The 20,475-nt window shown below is 40.2% G+C and overlaps 1 protein-coding gene across 2 annotated transcripts in view; it reads left to right on the top strand.

Annotated features, from left to right (window-relative positions):
* adgra1a (adhesion G protein-coupled receptor A1a) overlaps positions 1-20,475 on the top strand; it is a 46,284-nt gene that overhangs the window by 9,208 nt on the left and 16,601 nt on the right. Inside the window, exons 3-7 of one of the 2 annotated variants that reach the window (XR_014875886.1) lie at positions 7,404-7,531; positions 8,840-8,963; positions 9,971-10,122; positions 12,670-12,765; positions 12,846-20,407. Coding sequence is in view for 1 of the 2 variants with exons in the window: in XM_085171542.1 (XP_085027668.1) it covers positions 7,404-7,531; positions 8,840-8,963; positions 9,971-10,122; positions 12,670-12,765; positions 12,846-14,328 (1,983 nt within the window). In the remaining variant the exon portion in view is untranslated. Of the gene's footprint in view, positions 1-7,403; positions 7,532-8,839; positions 8,964-9,970; positions 10,123-12,669; positions 12,766-12,845; positions 20,408-20,475 lie in introns of those variants that run through there. The other variant, XM_085171542.1, reaches the window with a different exon arrangement.

Raw genomic sequence — 20,475 nt, 5'->3', positions numbered from 1 at the left:
TGTTTTCCACCAAAAACAATAAGTTCCGTTGCAGCAGCCTTTCAACGCCTCTCTCTGTCTCTGCTAGCAAAGTTGACCCAGACAACAAAGTAAAGCTAGTTTTCAGCTACGAGCCGACACAGAACCCACCGTATTAGCCAGAGGTCCCTTTACTACGGTTCGGAGCCGCGGACCTTCAGTAACAGTAATAAATCACAGCAATAGTACATTCATGTAGTTGTAAACAGCATGATAATATATTAAGTAATTCAAAGTATTCAGAATATGTTACTCTCATTGAGTAACGTAACAGAATACATTTTGGGGCATGTATTCTGTATTCTGTAATGGAATACATTTTAAAAGTAACCTTCCCAACACTGGTAACTGCATCTAAACTGTTTCTCCAGATTTTTTCACTTTCTGTCACTGACTTTTTGTCCCTTTCAGGTTACAGCTAAATAATTAATACTTATTTAAATCAAATAATGAATTTAAAATAAAATTAGGATTCAAGCTTCATTTAACGATAATGATAAATTCTAATTTATCATCTAATGATAAACTCAACTTGCCTAGGCCTAATTCATGATAGCAGACACTGGAATAAAATATATATTTTATGACAAACCTGTGATCCAACTTTTTTTTTTGCACTCTGTTTTTATTTACACTCAGTTTAAAGTCAGAGTTTTCAATGACACAAAGTTGATTTCCTTTTTAAAGATGGCTACATCATCAAGTTATGCTGAAAAGACCAAGACCAAGTTATGTCTTACTTACAGCACCAGTGTTGCTTTCTGTTGTTTTATTTATCATATTCTATAAATGTCTCTGTCACCTGTTCCTCTCATGCCTGTGGCTGCAGTATGACACACCCATTTTATGTGGAAAAGGAGTCAAATGATGTGCTAAATGACACATTTATGTGAGCATGCGTCTGAAGCAGAGAGCCTGGGTTAACAAAGAAAGTTGCCAAGCATCATTGTAACACCTGTTGTCTGTGAATGGGCTTTTAGGGTTGACAGTATGGCCAAGGCAAAGAGCTTGCTTCCTAGTAAGTTCTTCATATTTACTCTGCTCTATTTGCTGTCTATTTGTGTCTGCATGTGCATATTTACCACAATGTTGCGTCAGTGAAGCACGCAGTCAGAGTGGCCTTGTATCCTAACAGACCAGCACATAGTTATGTACCATGAACATGACATGAATAAAAGTGCAGTTTGCTATTAATGAAAAAATAATGTCTTTGTGTTAATTCGTTTTCATTTTTCAAAAGAGACTGTTGCCATGTTGTACATGTTTCATGATGCTCACTGAGTTATTTTAAGGTAGTGATGTCAGTGCAGTCAGGCAGCACTGCAGCTACAGCAAGGAGCTGTGCAGTGACTTAGAGACTTAGAGTTGCTTCACATCTTATTGAATCAAAAAATAATAAACAAACTACAACTCAAAGAATCGTTTTTAATTAGTTTTGGTCAGGCTAAAAGAATTAGCATTAAATTAAAGACTAATTAATGTTCACAGCTTGACTCTGGATTTACTTAGTATTGAAACCAGCTCTACAGAGAAAAAACTTTGATCTGCACAAGGTCCTTTTTCACAGATATGTGTTAATTGAGCTGTTAGATAAATTATGGGTAAGACAGTCTATTCCATGTAGCAAAAAGAAGTGAATTACAATAATCAATCCGGGAAGTAACAAGGCTATGGACAACAATGGCAGTGGCATGTGGGGTAAGAAAAGGACGGAGACGATTAATGTTGCGCAATTGAAAATATGCAGACGGAGTAACATTATTAATGTGTGAATTGAAAGATAGAGTACTGTCGAGGACGACACCCAAACTTTTCACAAAGGAAGAAACGAAGACCAGTGAGTTATCGATAGCAATAGAGAAACTGTTGGTTCTGGATAATGTTGATTTAGTGCCGACCAAGTGGAGCTCAAATTTATTACTATTGAGTTTGAGAAAATTAGAAGAGAACCATGAATTTAGTTCAGCTAAGCAGAGGGTGAGGGAGGAGGGGGGAAGAGCAGAATCAGTTTTAGTGGACAGATAAAGCTGGGTGTCATCGGCATAACAGTGAAAATGGATATTGTATTTACGGAAAATGTATCCAAGTGGTAGAAGGTAGATAATGAAAAGAAGGGGGCCCAGGACAGATCCCTGGGGCACGCCAGTGGTCAGAGGAAAGGGCTGAGAAGTAAAGGATTTGAGTTGAATGAACTGAGTGCGATCAGACAGGTATGATTTAAACCAGGCTAGTGGAGTATGGGAGAGACCGATGGAGGCTAGCCTACTGAGGAGAACAGAGTGAAAAATAGTGTCAAAGGCAGCACTCAGATCGAGGAGAATAAGAATGGAAAGTAAACCGGAGTCAGCTGCCATAAGAAGATCATTGGTTATTTTTATAAGTGCTGTTTCAGTGCTATGGGAGGGGCGAAAACCAGACTGGAATACAGATTATTATTAGTTAAATGTGAGTGGAGTTGTGTGGCAACTATTTTCTCGAGAATTTTTGAAAGGAATGGTAGATTGGAAATAGGCCGAAAATTCTCAAAATTATTGGGATCTAGACCAGTTTTTTTCAATATTGGGGTGATGGCGGAAAACAAGTCACAAAATGGTCACTTGAGCTTAACTTGTGACTGTCATTTATTAGCTGGGAGTGAACGTGATATAAAATTACTAGGGGTGCAACGATACTCATATCGATATTGAACCGTTCGATACAGTGCTTTTGGTTCTGTACGCATATGTATCAACAATACAAAATTTTTAATTTATTTTATCAACTTTTCTTCTGACGATGCTGTCTGTGTTGAGCGCTCAGTGGATCTGCGTTCGACAGTGCAGCCTAGGCAGAGTAGTCGAACAGATTCACTGAGCGCAGGGCAAGCTAGCGAGACAGAAGCTAAGCTCTAGTTGCAACATGGCAAATTGAACCTCCCCCACCCTCATTCAGATCTGGCCTTTGGAACTATTTTGGTCTTCATGTGACGTATGACCCTGAAGGTAAGCGCGTCATGGACTAAAGTAAAACAGTATGTTGGATGTGCCACGCAATGCTCAATTACATTGGTGGGAACTAGTGCATTAGCGCAGTTAGCTCGTTAACGTGTTGGCCGTCCAGCCCCACGCACGGGGCGATCCGCGGTAGCTCGTTAACGGAGATTTGACGTGTTGTGGCGTTAATGTCATTTCAGATTAACGCTGACAGCACTAGTGGGAACACAACAAATATGACTGCACATTTACTCCGACATCATCCTAGTGCAAAGACAAGTGGAAGCAGACAAAAACAACAAGCACGCATGCTACAAACTTTACCCGAGTCATTTAGACAGCCGTTAGCACATGATTCTCCTTATGGGGACCTGATATGTTTAATATGCTGCTGAGAGTATAGCCCAGAAGAAGCGTATAGTATAGCTTTTATTTTGGAAAGAGACATTTCTCTGTAATAAACTCTCTTTTCCAAAGATGAGGGATTTCTCCATCAGATAGATTTATTATTTTATTACTTTGTTGTTTCAGCAACATTAAATTTAAAAACTGTGCTTTTGAGTTAAAATATATATTTATAATTTTAATAAATGACAAATTAAAAAGGCATGAACATTTTTTTTGTATCGAAAAAATATCGAACCGTGACACCAAAGTATTGAACCGAACCGAACTGTGAATTTTGTGTATCGTTGCACCCCTAAAAATTACATATTACTCAACTTACATATAGTACTGAAGGATGACACAAGTCTTGATTACTGGAAATTAGCTTCCTAAATGTCACACTGCTGCCTGCTAATTTTTGTAGTTAGCTTTGCCCCAATTCTCAATTATGTTGATGAATCTAATCCACTGACCTTCTTCTAGAACAGTGGTTCTTAAACTGTTCACAATGAGTACCACCTCATAAAATATATGGCTCTTGAAGTACCACCCTTATCACCAACATTAAACGGGGCGATCGTGGCTCAAGAGTTGGGCGTTCAATATTATACAAATACAGACCATTTACCATTATCAACATTAAAGTACAGTAGTATAGGGCTATTTAACACCATATACAGTTTACAGAAGACATTTTTATTTCTTATATGACAGTATTTTAACTGTCATAAACAGGATGTGACAAATGATAATAATAACAGCTGTACTGCATTAAAACACTCACAGCAGGTGGGATATCCAATGCTTAAGCGATGATGTATGAACCCTGCTTCTGGGTCCAAACTATTCTGCATTTAATAAGGCTGTTGTGTTTTTACCATGTTTTAATGTTTTGTATTTTGTCCTATTGTATCTGGACAAGCCCCTAAAAAAAGTCAGTGATCACTGTCGACCTCTCTCGGTTTTTATCATCCCTATTCATTTTAAAGCTCAGTTTTTAAAACCTTACATGTAACTACAGCCCAGCGCATGCAGCAGTATATTAATTCAATTCAATTCAATTTTATTTATACAGCGCCAAATCACAACAAAAGTCGCCTCATGACTAAGCTCATATTGCAGTTGCTCTCCTGACTGAAGTTTGGTCCGTTTACAGCATCCTGCCATGCGATTGCATTTGTCCCTAACCATCGGGAACCCTCACGTTAACTTTTATCAAGTGGAAAAAGATTAGTGTTCCTCCTCCAGCTTCGCTGTGTTTATATTATGCTAACCATAGCTGTGTTTGTAGCCACCCCACAGAACATCATTAAATATACCAGCTAGCCCAACTTCAGACAGTATCTCTACAAACGTCACTGCTGTTTAGTTTTCTGTCTTCATTAATGTTGGAAGTGATAGCAGAGCTGTATGTTTTAATTTTTGCTGTGGTGGTTAAACTGTGGATTTTTTCGCTTCACGACCCTCCTTCGTAGTTCATGTACGTCGAAGCTCTTCGTGGCATTTCAGCCGACGACATGAAGTGTGGTGGCGTTGCTGGATCCGCCAAGTGATGAGCCTCCTCCAGGATCCCCCCAGCCAAGGGAAATATACCGCTGCTGCGGAGCTACTCCCTCTCCGATGCAGAGCGGGCCGTGAAACTCCTCTCGCTCTCGAGCTCATGGGGAGCACGCTTTCCTTGCTAGGAACAGATGACGGCGGATTCCTCTTCACTCACGTATTCTTCCGACAGATGCCGGTGCGAGGTGGCCTCGGCAACTCCACGCTGTTGGCTGTGAAGGATTAATGCCCTCACGCAGAAGAAGCGGATCACATTCTCCTGGCTACAAGGAGCTTCGGCATCCGGGCGATCGTTCCAGACACACCGATGGTATCTCCCGCGCCCGAACCGATTCTCCCGGGAGCCTCCGACTCATCGATGGTGGCTGGGATCGCGGCACCGCAGAAAAGGGCTGTGTTTTTACCATCAGCCTGACAGCGCCGTGGTGTCTTTGCAGTTTTAAGCCCCAGGGAAACGAGACCACCAGCGCTCTGTAGTGGTCTAATAAGGAAAAGCTGCTCTTCATAGAGGACTCACACTCGGGGAAACATTTTCTGGTTTACTTCAGCTCCCGGCAGAGCCTTGGGAACTCTCTTGTCGTCTTTGCATATATCCACAATGGTACATTATTTAATCTTAAAAAAAGTTGGAGATTTCCCGCGTACCACCAGAGAGGGCCCAAGTACGCGTACCACGTGTCACGATCTGAGGAGACAGACCGTGCGGTGGTGCGTGTGGTGGACCCAGGTGCGAACACGAGAGTAAAACTGAAAGCGAGCCTTTATTATGGCTGAAGACAGGTCGCAAGCAAAGCAGAAATACTGTGACAAAACTGAACTAAACTAAACTGGGGAAGGGATACTGATAAACTATGAAGACTCAGAAAGCTATGGCTAAGAATACAAAAGACCGGGCATGAAAACATGGAGGGTGGGAAACACAGATGACGCGACACAGACTGCATGAAACACAAAGACTAAATACACGTGAGGGATGATCAGGGGAAGTGGCCACACATGGGAGCACAGCTGACACACATGAACCTAAAGACAGGACAGGAGAAGTGAAACTAAATACACTGACATTGAATACAGACTTTCAAAGTAAAACAGGAAACATGGAGATTAGACATGACATGAACTAAACATAACCACGCAGACATGACGCATGACAGGTAGACGCACAAACCAGGGAGACTGAGTACAGGGAGATGACATAAACAACTAAGAAACAAAGGGCTAAACAGCACCCTAGAAATTAACTAGACAAACTAAGCTAAAGCATAAATGAATACAAAAGACATATAAAACTCAACACTGGGTCACACGACCCAGGACCGTGACACCACCGTTTGAGAAAGACTGTTGTAGAAGATCCTTTTTCTTCAAGGTCCTTTAACCCTTTAAAACCGGTCGGAGCGGCACGCTCTGTTTTGCTTAACTATTTTTAAATCCCGGTAGCTCTGCAACCACATAAGCTTGCGCAATAATTTTTTTTGCATATGAAACCGGAGGAGTTGTAGTTACATCTTATGCCATCAGCTTGTCCTCGGTCACAGTTTCCTTCCACATATAGCTTTGCAAAAACTGCATAAAAAGCACTTGCAGCAACAAAAACATAATATTCCAGAAACACGCTTTGCCGATCTGATCAGCTGTTTGTAACACTTCCTACGTTGGAATGCAGCAGCAGACGTCAGCGTGAACTATCGCATGTCCGCCATTACCTGCCCGAAACCGGAAGTGACGTCATTTTCGCGGAAATGTATTTTTTTTACCATCAGGGCCTCATGAGCCTATACTGGTGTTTTTAAAAGTTATCTTTGACTTTATGACTTTCTGTGTCGTTTCTGGGATGCTTAGGACTCATATTGCACTGCTGGAAATAGTTTATTTTGATGCATATGCTGCTTTTTTGCAAATTTGCATTATAATATTTATTTTCGTTTTTCCTGCAGTATATAAAAATTGGTGTATTTCAAAAATAAAACTATGAAGACACTCAAAATAAATTTCCTGTGGTGGGAAACTATCTTCTGCACCTTTTTTGTATTTACAGTTTTGAGGGATAAGCCTCTTAAATTTCTCTAACTAGAAATATATGTTAAAAAAACAAAAACGATTTTCAATTTTTTTGTAGTTTATTGCACTTTTTTGCAATTTATGTAATTACTATGCACTTAATGCAGACATATTATTAAAATTTGGGCTATAATGGTTGTATTGATGTATAGCAACTTGAAATGCTCCCATAAATGGCTCCACAGCATGTAAACATATAATAGAAGCTCTGGCGGACTTGGTTCTATGGTAGATCTTAAAGGGTTAATATGCTGATAAGGTGATACTGAATAAAACATTCAGCACCTTCCTATTCAAAGGACACTTTTTATGTAACATCGCTCTCACTTAGTATGTGCAAAACAGAAGCAATTTAACTTTTTTTGCCATCTTTGACAAAACATAGATTGTGCACTTCTTTTTCAGGATCTAAAGAGAGTGCTATCCTTCCCCCCATACCCCGGGGATTACCTGCATCCAGTGGTGTATGCCTGCACCGCAGTTATGCTGCTCTGTCTGCTTGTCTCCATCATGACTTACATTGTCCACCACAGGTGGGACCTTATTACAAGATAATTTTACACTTTTCATTGCAAAAATTATTCACATGCCTATATGTATGTTGTGATTTTATATCATAAAGGTGTCTGTATATCTCATAATGTTTCTTTATCTTCATCTTGTGTCTGTTAAAAACACCCACCTTCATCCAGAATTAATGTGCAGAAGCAGAGAGGTTTCAAGTACAAAGTAGAACTGAGTGGTGATCGTGGGCCAGTTCACTTCAATTTAAACCTCCCAAAATTTTTGTGTTGCTCTGCAAAAACAGCACATCAATTAAGATCAAGGAGCTGAAGCTGAAGGATCCATCTGCTCTGATACAAGGCTGGATTTTTCCATTAGAAATTGATAGGGGCTGTGTGGACTTTTAGAGATATTGAGTTATTTTATGAAGGAACTGCACAGCCCATCCTGTTACAAAGGAGAAATTTATTACAAACACGTTTGGTTTATAAAACGAGTATTTGGTGCATTTGATTCTGTCCTCATGACAGAAATAACTTTATTTTATATAAAAATGTGCCATTACCTAAATCTAAAAACTTGTGCTACACAATTAACATTTTTCTACCATAGAAAGCAATTATATGTGTCAAAAGGTGTATTCATTACAATAATTACTGATTTTTCTTTTTTTTTTTTTTTTTAGCACTAAAGCGCTAAATTACTTAAAATGTTATGTCCCCAGGTCAGTTACCAATATCAAAAAATCAAAAAACTTTTTATGTTGTTTCATGTGTTTACTTATAATATTATGCACATGTTATTTTTTCCTCCCCAAATTTTGTCCCAGGTCAAAAAATAAATACATAAAAAAAACCCTCTAACTGACACCATTCAGTTCATCTTTAACACAATAAATCCCAACAGTACAGCCTCTTAATACCTAAAGAGGGTTTTGTGCTGGTACAGAATGTTGAAGGACCAGATTTACTAATAAAACTGAGAACTTGAGATATCAAATGGTCTTTGATGCAGTCTGCAAGCAGCCAAAGCAATGAAAAGGTGCTGTTTAGTACAATGTTTTGTGATTGATTTCTCCTAATGACAGTCAGCAAAGAAGAAAATATATTTTCCCCTATTGACCAGATGTTATGTGGTGCTCACTGACCGGTCCTCAGACCTGTGAGACTGAAGCCTTATGTAACATATTCTTTTATATGTGGATTTAATACTTTAATACTTCTAAATTATAGTCCAAAGGTGACAGTGTGACTCCTGTGTTCATTCCCACAACCTTCTACCTAATTTAAGCAAAGACTGAATAAACACTCTTTCTGATGTTTTCTCCTTGTTTACAGTGCGATCCGAATCAGCAGGAATGGCTGGCACACACTCCTCAACTTCCTCTTTCACACAGGACTGACATTTGGTATCTTTGCTGGTGGAATCAATCAAATCAACTTACCTTTTGTGTGTCAGATTGTAAGTGTTGTGTTCTTGGTTTCTTACTGTGGTGATGTTTCAAAGTTCTGTTAAGGGCACTTAATTCTTAAAAGAATGATAGCTTTTATTATTTTTTTGAATCTGAAGATATTGGTTATTTTATATTAGACTGGCTTCCAAATTGTGTGACTGAGTATAACATGAAAAGCCCTCTAGTTGGTTAAAGTCAGGTTAAATGTAAACACTTCACTTTATTAGGTACACATTGCTAGCACTGGCTTGGATCCCCATTTTACCCTGGGAACTTCCTTAATGCTTCATGATTTTCCTCAGAAATATTGGTCTCATAGACATGTCAGCAATACACAGTTGCTGCAGACTTCTTGGCTACACAACCGTAATGTAAATCTCCTGTGTTCAGAGATGCTCTTCTGTATAACGTGGTTGTAATGAAAATAATTGTAATGGTTTTGAGTTACTGTACTTGGAGCTGATAGGAAGGCACACCTGCTCTATAAACCTCAGGGATGGTTTTATGGAAAAAGAGACACATTGGCTGTAGCTTGCCAAGTGTTACGATCATCTCTCCAAAACTTTTATGGTTGAAAGATACAATAAAAGGGCGGCCTTATAGTTCCACCTCTGGTACTGAATATTTTTTACATTCAATATGAATTTTTTTGATTAAGTAGCATAATTTAAAAGATTGTAGCTGATATAACAATGCCTCCCATTTAACGGCACACACAAATAAACAAAGTTATTTTTAGATCATAGGTTTTCATGAACCTTCAAAGGTTCTGCTTCTGCACCGTTTTGCTGTTTTATCACCAAAGTGAATCGTGAATTAATTATAATCACAATATGACTGAAGCTCAGTGCACGCGTAGTAATGTGATTCTGGTTCTGGAGCTTTTAACTTATTCAGTCCTTAGACATTGGAACTGTTCAGTGTGCAGCAGACTGAACACCTAATAGAGTGCATTTCTGTTCTATGATGATTCCAACTACACTCTTAAACTACTGTCTATTTCAACCTGTGTTAGGTTGGCATTGTGCTCCACTATGCTTCTCTGTCTACCATGCTGTGGCTGACCTTCACTGCTAGAAACATCTGTAAAGATGTTTCCAAAGACCCACTTCAGGCACAGGAGAGGAATAGGGCTTCCCAGACTCGTACCAAACCAGCCATCCTCAGGTAAGCTGTAAACAGGTGCCTGCGGGTACAAGCAGGGCTGAGCAATGTTCACCAGTCATCAGTATGTGAATGAATCATGACTGTCCTTGGGTCATTTTCTCACTTTTACATTTTTCTGACTTTTATCATAGCTAATTACTAATTTTTACAGTGTTGAGACAATTGCTTCTTATCTGCTCTTGCATATTTGAGAATACTGTTGACAGCAAGAGCACTCAGAGAGTGCAACTCCCCCCAAAGGGCAAAGGCTTTACTAAAACTTTTATGTCTTATGATGTTTTTATTACAACATGCTGCTTGTTATGGCATCGCTGTGACATCACAGGGTGTCGTATTGAAAAAAGCTCTCTTTCACATGATACATTATTCAAAAAATTTCTTGAAATTTTTCTTGAAATTTTGACCTGATTAAAATAAAAAATTAAATAATTAAATAAGCTCTAGTTGTTAGTGGTATCTAGCTTCACACAGTATTTGAGCATACCAGCAGCACAGAATATTTGAAAATTATATTTTCTACTTTTCTATTTTCTGCTCGTGTCACATATGTCCCCACATATGTGACATGCTCGCCTGCACTATGGAGAGGGGATCGATATGTGTGCATCTGTGTCTTTGTTAGTGGGTGGGTATGAGTCAGTGAATGGCCTGTGTGCGTGTGTGTGTGTGTGTGTGTGCCTGGGCCTGGCACACACACACACATCTGGAGTCATGATGTGTTTGACCTAGTTCAGCACAGAGATGGAAAACAAGAAGAAGCAGTTAACCTGACTCAGTGCGACTTAGTTTGTACATCCCGCTTATTACCCTAAAGCCATTTTGAAGCTACGGGGACAGCTCTACAATGGTACATAGACACATTACTGCTATGTTAAACTAAACACAGTGCTTGGCTGTCCTTATCATGGTAATGCTGTCATGCAAATGATTAGCAGATGGAGTCATTACCATTTTCACAACGTTCAGTATCCTGTGGAAAGCAAAAAACACCCAAAATGTTTTGCTAGCCATTCTGAACTAAGATGTTTATTATTATTAGTCCAGGTGTGGACAGCAGTCTAAGCACAGATGCCCAGGCCTCCTCTTCTCAGCCACATTCTTCAGCTCTTCCAGAGGACCACTCACGTGTTTCCAAACATATTTTATATGAACATGTTTATCCCAACGATCAAACCAGCTGAGAGACATAATCTCTCCAGTGTGTCCTTGGTCTGCCTCAGAGTTTCCTCTCATTCCCGAGGAACACCTTGCCACCTTGACTAGGATTCATCCCAAACTACCCTTTGCTGTGTAGGAGTTTAAGCTCTACCTTGATTCCCTACTGCATGGCTGATCTCCTCTCACTATCACTGAGGATGACCCACACTTTGCCGGACCTCCATTTTAGCCACTTGTGATTACCCCTGCCCTATACTCTCAATCTGTTCCTCAGCCAACACGTTCTCACTCCCAAAGCGTAACATTTTACGCTAGGTGACAAATCGTCAACATATTACGTTTTCGGCTACCCACCACGTTCCTAAATGACGACCTCGGAAAAAATGAGGAAATATGAGAACCGTATGGACTCAATCTATACATGTTCGCTCTTTTTCTTCAAATCGCTTAGAAACACGCTATTTAACATCATTAAAGTCCTGGTTAAGATCAGGAAAAAGGTTATGGTTAGGGCTAGGGATAAGGTTAGGTTTAGGGCTGGAATACAGGGCTGGAACGTCTATTACCGCGGGAGCGTCATTGCACTGGATTTCGGCCATAACCCGCCGCGTACCATAAGAACGCCGAAGGTCTCCTTTTGCGTTCCTCAGGAACGCCGCGGGACGTGACAAAACGTCAGCATGTTACGCCTCGGGAGTGAGAACGGGCTGCCTCAGCATGTGTTTCAGGTCCTTGGTGGGTGGGGCCTCACTTGGCAGTGCCACATGAGAAGACCTGTGACCCATATTTCATTGTGTCTCTCATTCTCCTACCTATGCATTGTGACTGGTCATGTGTCAGATGGGGGAGGGGGCATTTACAACAGACCTATCTTCAAAGTCATGTGCACCCACTGATCCTAATTATAAACATATATAATATCTCTCTCTCTCTTGCTCTGTCTTTATAGAATACATATACATATTCAATTCATTCAGTTTTATTCATACGGCGCTAAATCACAACAATAGTGGCCTCAAAGCGCAAATATTGTTGATCCTACAATAATACATGCAGAGAAAAACCCAACAATCATATGACCCCCTATGAGCAGCACTTTGGCGACAGTGGGAAGGAAAAACTCCCTTTTAACAGGAAGAAACCTCCAGCAGAACCAGGCTCAGGGAGGGGCGGGGCCATCTGCTGTGATTGGTTGGGGTGAGAGAAGGAAGACAGGATAAAGACATGCTGTGGAAGAGAGACAGAGATTAATAACAGATATGATTCAATGCAGAGAGGTCTGTTAATACATAGTGAGTGAGAAATGTTCAGTTTCTATGCCATATGTTAAAACAAGCTCTAATTCTTCATGGTGAAATTACCATTCCAGTAATAACATTTTTTTTTCAGATTTTATCTTGTAAGTGATGGGATCCCAATCATAATAGTTGGAGTTACAGCAGCATTTGGTATGGATAACTATGGCAGCAGAGATGGTGCACTGTAGTAAGTATACTCAGATTATTATTTGTTGTTAAATATAGAACATTAAAAAAAAAAAGATCTTTCTTTTTTCATTTTTTTAGTTGCTGGATGGCATGGGAACCAAGTCTGGGTGGTTTCTATGCTCCCATGAGTCTTCTGGTCTTAGTCATGTGTGTGTACTTCTTGTGGACTTACGTCCAGCTGAAGCGCCACCCAGAAAGGAAGTATGAGCTGCGGGTTTTAAGTGAAGAGCAGCAACAGCTGTCATCAAATGAGTCGCACCATCACTGCCACACTGACACTGGGTCTGCTGGGGACTGCCAGCCCTTTGCTGCTGGCGTGTCAGTTCTGGCCAATGAGCACTCTTTTAAATCTCAACTCCGGGCCACAGTCTTCACCCTCTTCCTGTTCCTGGCTACCTGGACTTTGGGAGCATTGGCTGTTTCACTGGGACATTTCCTGGACATGATATTCAGTTGTCTCTATGGTGCTTTTTGTGTCACTCTGGGACTCTTCCTTCTCATCCAGCACTGTGCTAAGCGTGATGACGTGTGGCACCGTTGGTGGGCTTGTTGCCCATCCAGATCAAAGACAGAGGATGGGCCTGGGGGAGGACAGAGCCAGAGGCAGGAACTCCATCAGCCACACTGCCATTTGAATTCCCCACTCTCAGTGAAGCAGCAGATGCTTTCTCCTTACCCTATTCAGAGTTCTCACCACAGAACAACACCACCTTCCCAAAGCCCAACATTAAATCACACAGGTCCATGCTGTGTGGCTGTAATGACTCCTGTTAGCCCTTCCCCCATCTCACCTCGTGCTGACCAAATGCCTTCACCACGTCCACAGTCACTTCCTGATGAGCTCCCTCATCCAGTTCTTCCCTTGCAGAGTTGCATTGCTGATAGAACAAAGACACGCTCTTTCAACCGTCCACGCCAATGCTTCCAGGATTACCGGTCTCATATCACTTCCACTAGTATGGATGGGAGTGTGCACAGTACTCACCTGGACAGTCCTCATAATGTGCACCACATTGAAGCCTCACCACTGGTTTCTAATAGTCCACACCCAGATCTCCAGCTTCCGTACATCAGCCCTCATTTAGATAGCCAACTTGTAGTGTCCTGTCACAGCTTGGAACGCCAGACCTCCTGCCACAGCGTGCAAGACTCGGTTGCTTCCTGTCACAGTCATGCCCACAACATGCATGACAGTATCTCTTCCTGCCACAGCCTTCTTATGCCTTCTCATGGGGTCGACACCAGCCAGTGGCGCATGTACTGCTCAGTCGATGACTCTTCCAGCACAAACTGTTGTGAGAGAGCTGATCCCGTCACCTTGCAGTATGAACAAGACCCTGGCCATTTGAGCTGGATGTCAAAGATGGCAGACAAAGAAAAGATCTGTCTAGAGCTGGAACAGAAAGGTTTCCCAAGGAACACCCTACCTCGGCAGCATGGCACTGTGAACCGACGAGGACCCATTGGTCGAAACAGGAGTCTGCAGGAAGATAGCCTGTTTGGTTCAGATGCCACAGGAAACATACGGACAGGCCCCTGGAAGAACGAAACCACCGTATAGTCTTGAAATCCTTGGAGCAGTCAAACCGTCCAGCAAATGACTTTTTGTTTGGGTCCCTTTGCCTTCCAGGCCCTAAGACCACAGGTTTTTACATCCCAGTAATATTTCAGATCTCTTTATGTCAAAGTTAACATTTTATTGTTTCAAAAATCAGATCTGAATAAACACACACACATACACACATACACAAAATGATCAGTTAATGTTAAATATTTTTTCTGCTCCACGAAATTTAAATTTAAATCAGTATTATATATTGATCCTAAGGAGCAGCCTGAAAACATATCAGTGTCACTGAAAGAAGTTCACATTCCTCCTATTGTCCAAGGATATGCAGACAGGCAAAAAACCCTCAGAAAGGCCAGTGAAAGTCATGCATCGACTAGACGTGATCAAAAAAGAACTGAAGGGTTATTTTTTGAATGAAACAGACCCAAACTTTGATACAAGACAGCGGTGATAGTAAGGTTTATTGGATCAGTTCATTTACCACAGATATTGATTAAGAGACCTGATACAATCAAAAATTTAAAAAGTGAAAATCCTTTGAAGTCTTACCACTCAACAGATACTGTGAAATGTTTCAGAGCATAAAAACAAATTTTGGAAGGTGTACATCTCTCAGTAACTTTACTGTTTGAGAATTCAACAATCTTGTTATCTTGTTATCTTGTTATCTTGTTATCGTGTATGCCCTGCCCTTCCCAGGCGCCTCTAGTCCTCCTATTGCTCTTGAACAGTTCAGCTTTATTTATACAGTGCCAATTCACAACAACAGCTGGCTTAAGTCACTTTATATTGTTGTGTCTTACAATACAGATTACAGTTTTTAATATTATTAAAATATTTATAAATATTTTTAATATTTTCCTTGTGGTTGCTACCAGATTGCTGTGGTCGCCTGTAGTTTGCATGCATCAGAGGTGAATTGTCTCCATTTCCAACGTGTGTTGCACTTTTCACAGTTTTACTACCACTTATATCAAGTACTTAGCAAGTGTTGTCAGACAGGTCTGGCTGTTTGGCGACTGTGGCAATCTGTTACTGAATAAACATTTGCAAGGAGGCTTTTTTGTGCAGCACTGTATACCTCGTTGTGACCAATTTTAGCTTGTGAGAGCAAGTTAGTTCCTGTATTTGCCAAGTGGTTAGGCAATACACGACTGCGAATAACCTTTACTGGGAAATTTTGTCTAACAACCAAGGGATGAAAGGCAGCTTCCAATCATTCACTAGTGGTGTGTGACTGGGGCCTAAAGATGTGCAGTTTTGCATGGACACAGATATTAGTGCATATTGTATTAGAAGGAGCTTGTTTTTCAGAGTGCAAAGTGTTGTGAGAAAATATTTATTTGAATTAAGGTTGACTTGCAGAATTCAATTAATTTCATTCTAAAAAAAAAGCACATAGTATTTCACTACTGATGTGGTGAAATAATAATAATAATAATAATAATAATAATAATAATAATAATAATAATAATAATAATAATAATAATAATAATGTGTCTGTGAGTGTTCATTCCTTTGGAATAGAGTATGACTTCACTGAAATCTCAGCAGTGCGCTTGCACAAAACCTTTTTTTTATTTTCAATTAGGATATTTTGGATTCATATTAGGGATGCACCAATACCACTTTTTTGAAAACGAGTACGAGTACGAGTACTTGCATTTCAGTACTCGCCGATACCGATACCAAGAAACATGATTTAAATTTGCAGGTAACAGCTTTAGTCCTATAATTTAACAAAAAACAAACAAACAAGGGACTAGTTTGGAATTAAGAACATTTATTTAAAATGAAAAGCATGTTGTATGCAACATATTACAGAATAAATAATTATAAAAAAAACAAAATTTAATTTTAAATTTGTTCGTCTGTTTCTCTGTTTAGATGTCTCACTAGCACAGTCACAGCTGGGATGACATCAGAGGCTACTGCGTTGTAGCTGCTCACTTTTTTAGTTAGTTCCTCAAAGGGGGCGAGGATGGCAACAGTCGTCTCCATAAGAGCCCATTGGTGAGCGGTGACATAGTCAGGGAGTTCATGCTCGGACACGCCCAGCACTCGCTTTTGCTCAATGAGGGACTGGAGCATGTAATACGTGCTGTTCCAGCGCGTCTGTACGTCCTGCTGCAGTCTCTTTATTGGCTGGTTGAGCTGTCCCTGAATGTCCTCGAGGCGGGAGTAGGCTAAGGCGGAATGTTTAAAATGCCCAACTATTTTCCGTCCCACTGCTGTAGCATCAGCTATGCTGCTCTGTGCTAATAAGCGTGGGTAAATAAGCGTGGGTAAACTCTTTGTACTCGTTGTCGTGTTGGGATTTTAGGTGCTTGATTAAATTACTTGTGTTAAATGCGCTACCTTTTGAGCCTCCTCTGGACAATTTCGCTGAGCACAATTTGCAGTCCGCCATTGTTTTCGCGTCTTTGTTCACTTTGAAATAGTTCCACACGGCTGATATGTCTCGCCTCGCCTTCTCTCAGCTCTGAGCTGTAGCTGGGACCCGGGGGCGGGCACTCGGGGCCTGGGGACGGGCACTCGGCGCCTGTGATTAACTCCTTACATGCCGCTCAAACATAGACAGGTCTCAGACCGTGGTATCGGTCCTCGGTATCGGGGGACTTTTAACGAGTACGAGTACTTTAGAAAATGTGGTATCAAGGCCGATACCTGATACCGGTATCGGTATCGGTGCATCCCTAATTCATATATCCAATACCAGACAGAAGTTGTTGTTTTTTTTAAGTACAGCTGTTACTGAGACTTTGTTGAGACTGTCTAATGTTCTTCGAATTAGTGTTCTTCTAATACAGGTCAGCTCTTACGCACAGATTTCAAGTTTATAGGATGGAATATGGTTTGCAGTTTTATAAATCCTGGGATTCACCCAAGTCTTAACCTATTGGACCACACGCAGTCCTCAGCAATTTCCATCAGAAAAGTTATTCCTTATATTATAAACATCCTTCAGCAGCTGTGGCTCACGAGGTAGGGTAGGTCATCTACCAATCAGAAGGTCAGTACCTTAATCATCAGCTCCTCCTGTCTGCATGTTGAAATAGGCAAAATAAGGAACTTCAAGTTGTCCCCTATACATCTGTGCGACTGTGTGCGTGAATGTTAGACAGATTCTGGGTTACAATCCCTGGATCTCCATGCATTCTGCATGGGGTTTCTCCCACAGTCGAAAAAACATGCTGTTTCCCTTGGCTTGCCTAATACAGTCCCAGTGTGGGGAGTTCATAAGGAAAGCCAAAGCCCTCAGTGTTTGTGGGGGCAAATGTTATTATAAAACCAAATTAAAGAAGCTCTTTAAGATTCTTACCATTCTAAATCATTTACAGGCGAATCACTCTGTAATTTGGAGAAGCTATCATCAACATCTTCAAACAAAGTGCAATATACAGTATTATGCAAAAAGGCAGTAAATGGTCAGTGATTGCACCTTTAAATACTTGGATCACTGGACAATTTTTTAAAGTTATATATTTGTTAATGTTATATTTCTTATTGCATTTAAAATATATTTACACGTGGAAACCCAATGAATCAGAGTGAGCATGTGTGTTTTCATGTGTGCAACAGTGCATGAGTAGGTACATAGAAATTTAGTGTGTTTTTGCTACATCTGTTTATAGGACCACCCTTGCAGAATGAGTTTAGTGAATATCTTGGTGAAGATTCATTTATAAAGTCTATGGGTTTTTTATTGAGACACTTTATTTATACTGCCAAACAGAGTCAAACAGACTCTGGCCTGACAAGTATTGCACTAATGTGTGACCCTCACATTGTGAGATAATGATTCCAAAAAGTACAATGTGCTACAAAGCACAAACTTTGTGCCAGAATTATGTGCCAATTTTCACTGTGATGATAAACTACACACAACACATTCTCAAAGACTGATTACATAGTTTGTAGCACCATATCAACTCAGGTTTTAAAAGCTCATCAGCAATCCTTTAAAGCAGAACACAGACTTCTTTCTATATGATTCCCCAGTGAGGTGTTTCATAAAGTAGTGTTGGCAGTTGAGCAAAGCCTTCTTCAGTAATTCAGGTTCCGTTTGAGTTTCACAGAACAGATCAAATAACCCCCAGAACAGTCCAGTTCTGGCAAAATAAGTTTTAACCCCTAATTCACCACTGCTGCTGTGTAAATACCTTATTAAGAGGTATGATTCTACAATATGACCGAGAACATTCCAGAAATCAGGAAGTCCACTTGGTGACACTTGGTGAAACTAGATTCAGAGTGGGGCACTAGTCACCTGCATGACCGATTTGGAGTGAGGGGGAAAGGAAAAGAATGAACAATTTGGACACTGCAATGGGGAAAGAAAAGAGAGAGAGAGCATACAGACCATGAATTAAATAAATGAAAAAACACAAACTATGGGTGGCAGTACCTGAGACAACCAGGTGGTGTTACATGAGTGTTCTCCAGAAGTACAGCTGATTTCTTTCTGAGTAAGAGTTGAAAAGATTTAAGTTTTAACCCAATGTCCATATTAAATATGAGCTAGAGTCCAGATGATTTACAGCCTTGGTTAGAATTTGTAATAACTGTCATTTATGTCTATCAAGGGACAGAAATGACAATATATGTAATACCCTGTGTTTTAGCCTCAAGGTTAGTTTTGGTGCAGCAGCCATCTTTGTTTTTTGGAGCGAAAATAACTATTTGTAAGAGAGGGCAGAGTGCCAAGTTGACAGTGACAACATTGTGTGTCCTTTGTGTATACTTGGTTTAATTTTTTAGTTTGCACTTGCGCTTTTACTGTTTCAGTGTGTTTCAGTTTATTTTAGTGTTCCATTATATTTTTTTGTCAAGTCTTCTTTCTCTCTGTTAGTTACTTGCTTTTCTATTTTGATAGCATTTTCTCTCTGTTGCTTTGTAGTTTTACTTGCTTTGTCTCGTTGTTCCTCTTCCTACTGCACTCCCCACCTGTTTCTTCTCTCCCCTTGTCCTCTGTTGCATTGTGTATATAGCTATGTCTTCCTAGTGTTCCTGGATGTTTGGATATCCTGGCTTAGTGCCTTACAGATCCCAAGATTTATGGACTTTTTCATTCCTTAGAAGCTTAATGTTTTTCCTGTCTTCTGCATTTGGGTTTGTAAATTTTCAAGACACACAATGGGTTATGATAAAAAAAGCCATAAGGCCTGTTTTTTTAAAAACCAAATGTTTATCTATGAAACACCTCTCTGGCTTGTGTTATTAAGCATGTGGCACATTTTGTAGAAATTAGAGCGCATAGATCTTTTCAGTTTTATCCAGTGAAGATCATTTCACTCATATTCTGCTTTTGGGGTGAAACTGGTGTTGATTTGAAGAATTTGAGTCATACCACTCATCATGTCACATGTTGAAGGTTAAACACATTTTCACTTTTATGGCACCATATCCCACTCTGATCGAGTGACACTAACTTTTAGCCTGATGTCGATCACTGTGCATGTGTTGTGTTGTCCTGTCCCAGTGTTTCAACAGCTTTAAGTGTCTTCCCGGCTGGGGTAGGAGGATAGTCAATGTTAAAATGCCACTGACACCAGCTGTCAAATGTGAGATCCTTTTAATGTCACATGAAATAAAAAATAAACAAATGGATAAAAGGGGATGCCAATCTGAGCACTGAGTGTTGCCTGAAATAAAGATTTACTGTGACATGCCTTACGAGTAATTGTTCTTATTTTGTGCAGGGTTCTCCCACTGTGCTCATCTTCTCATTATTTTGTATTAACTTTTAAACAACTTAAGAAACCTGTGGAAAAAAAGACATGACACATGAGGGATGCTTAAGACAAAGCTGACTTGATAAAACAACTGATGCTAGATAAATGTTGCACAACCAAGCTATCCAGCTCATTGCCCCATATTGGCTTTTACTGCAGAAAACAAATGCAATACAATGTGCTTTGTGTAGTTAAATTTTTATGGCACAAAAACACTACTGTCTCAAACTATACATAATTTACAACGGTGAGTCAGATTATCTAATGAAGTAGTCTGACAAGTCAGCTTGTTTGCATCTCCACTAAGTTATGAGTTTGTTAAAATATGGTTGCATGTTGTAACCACGAATGTTATCATTGATTTTGGTCACTACATCTCAAACACATTTCTGGATGTAGAAAA

Source organism: Neolamprologus multifasciatus, chromosome 8 (assembly GCF_963576455.1).
Source record: "Neolamprologus multifasciatus chromosome 8, fNeoMul1.2, whole genome shotgun sequence".
In the NCBI taxonomy this organism is placed as follows: Eukaryota; Metazoa; Chordata; class Actinopteri; order Cichliformes; family Cichlidae; genus Neolamprologus; species Neolamprologus multifasciatus.
This window is presented reverse-complemented; position numbering and strand designations above follow the sequence as displayed.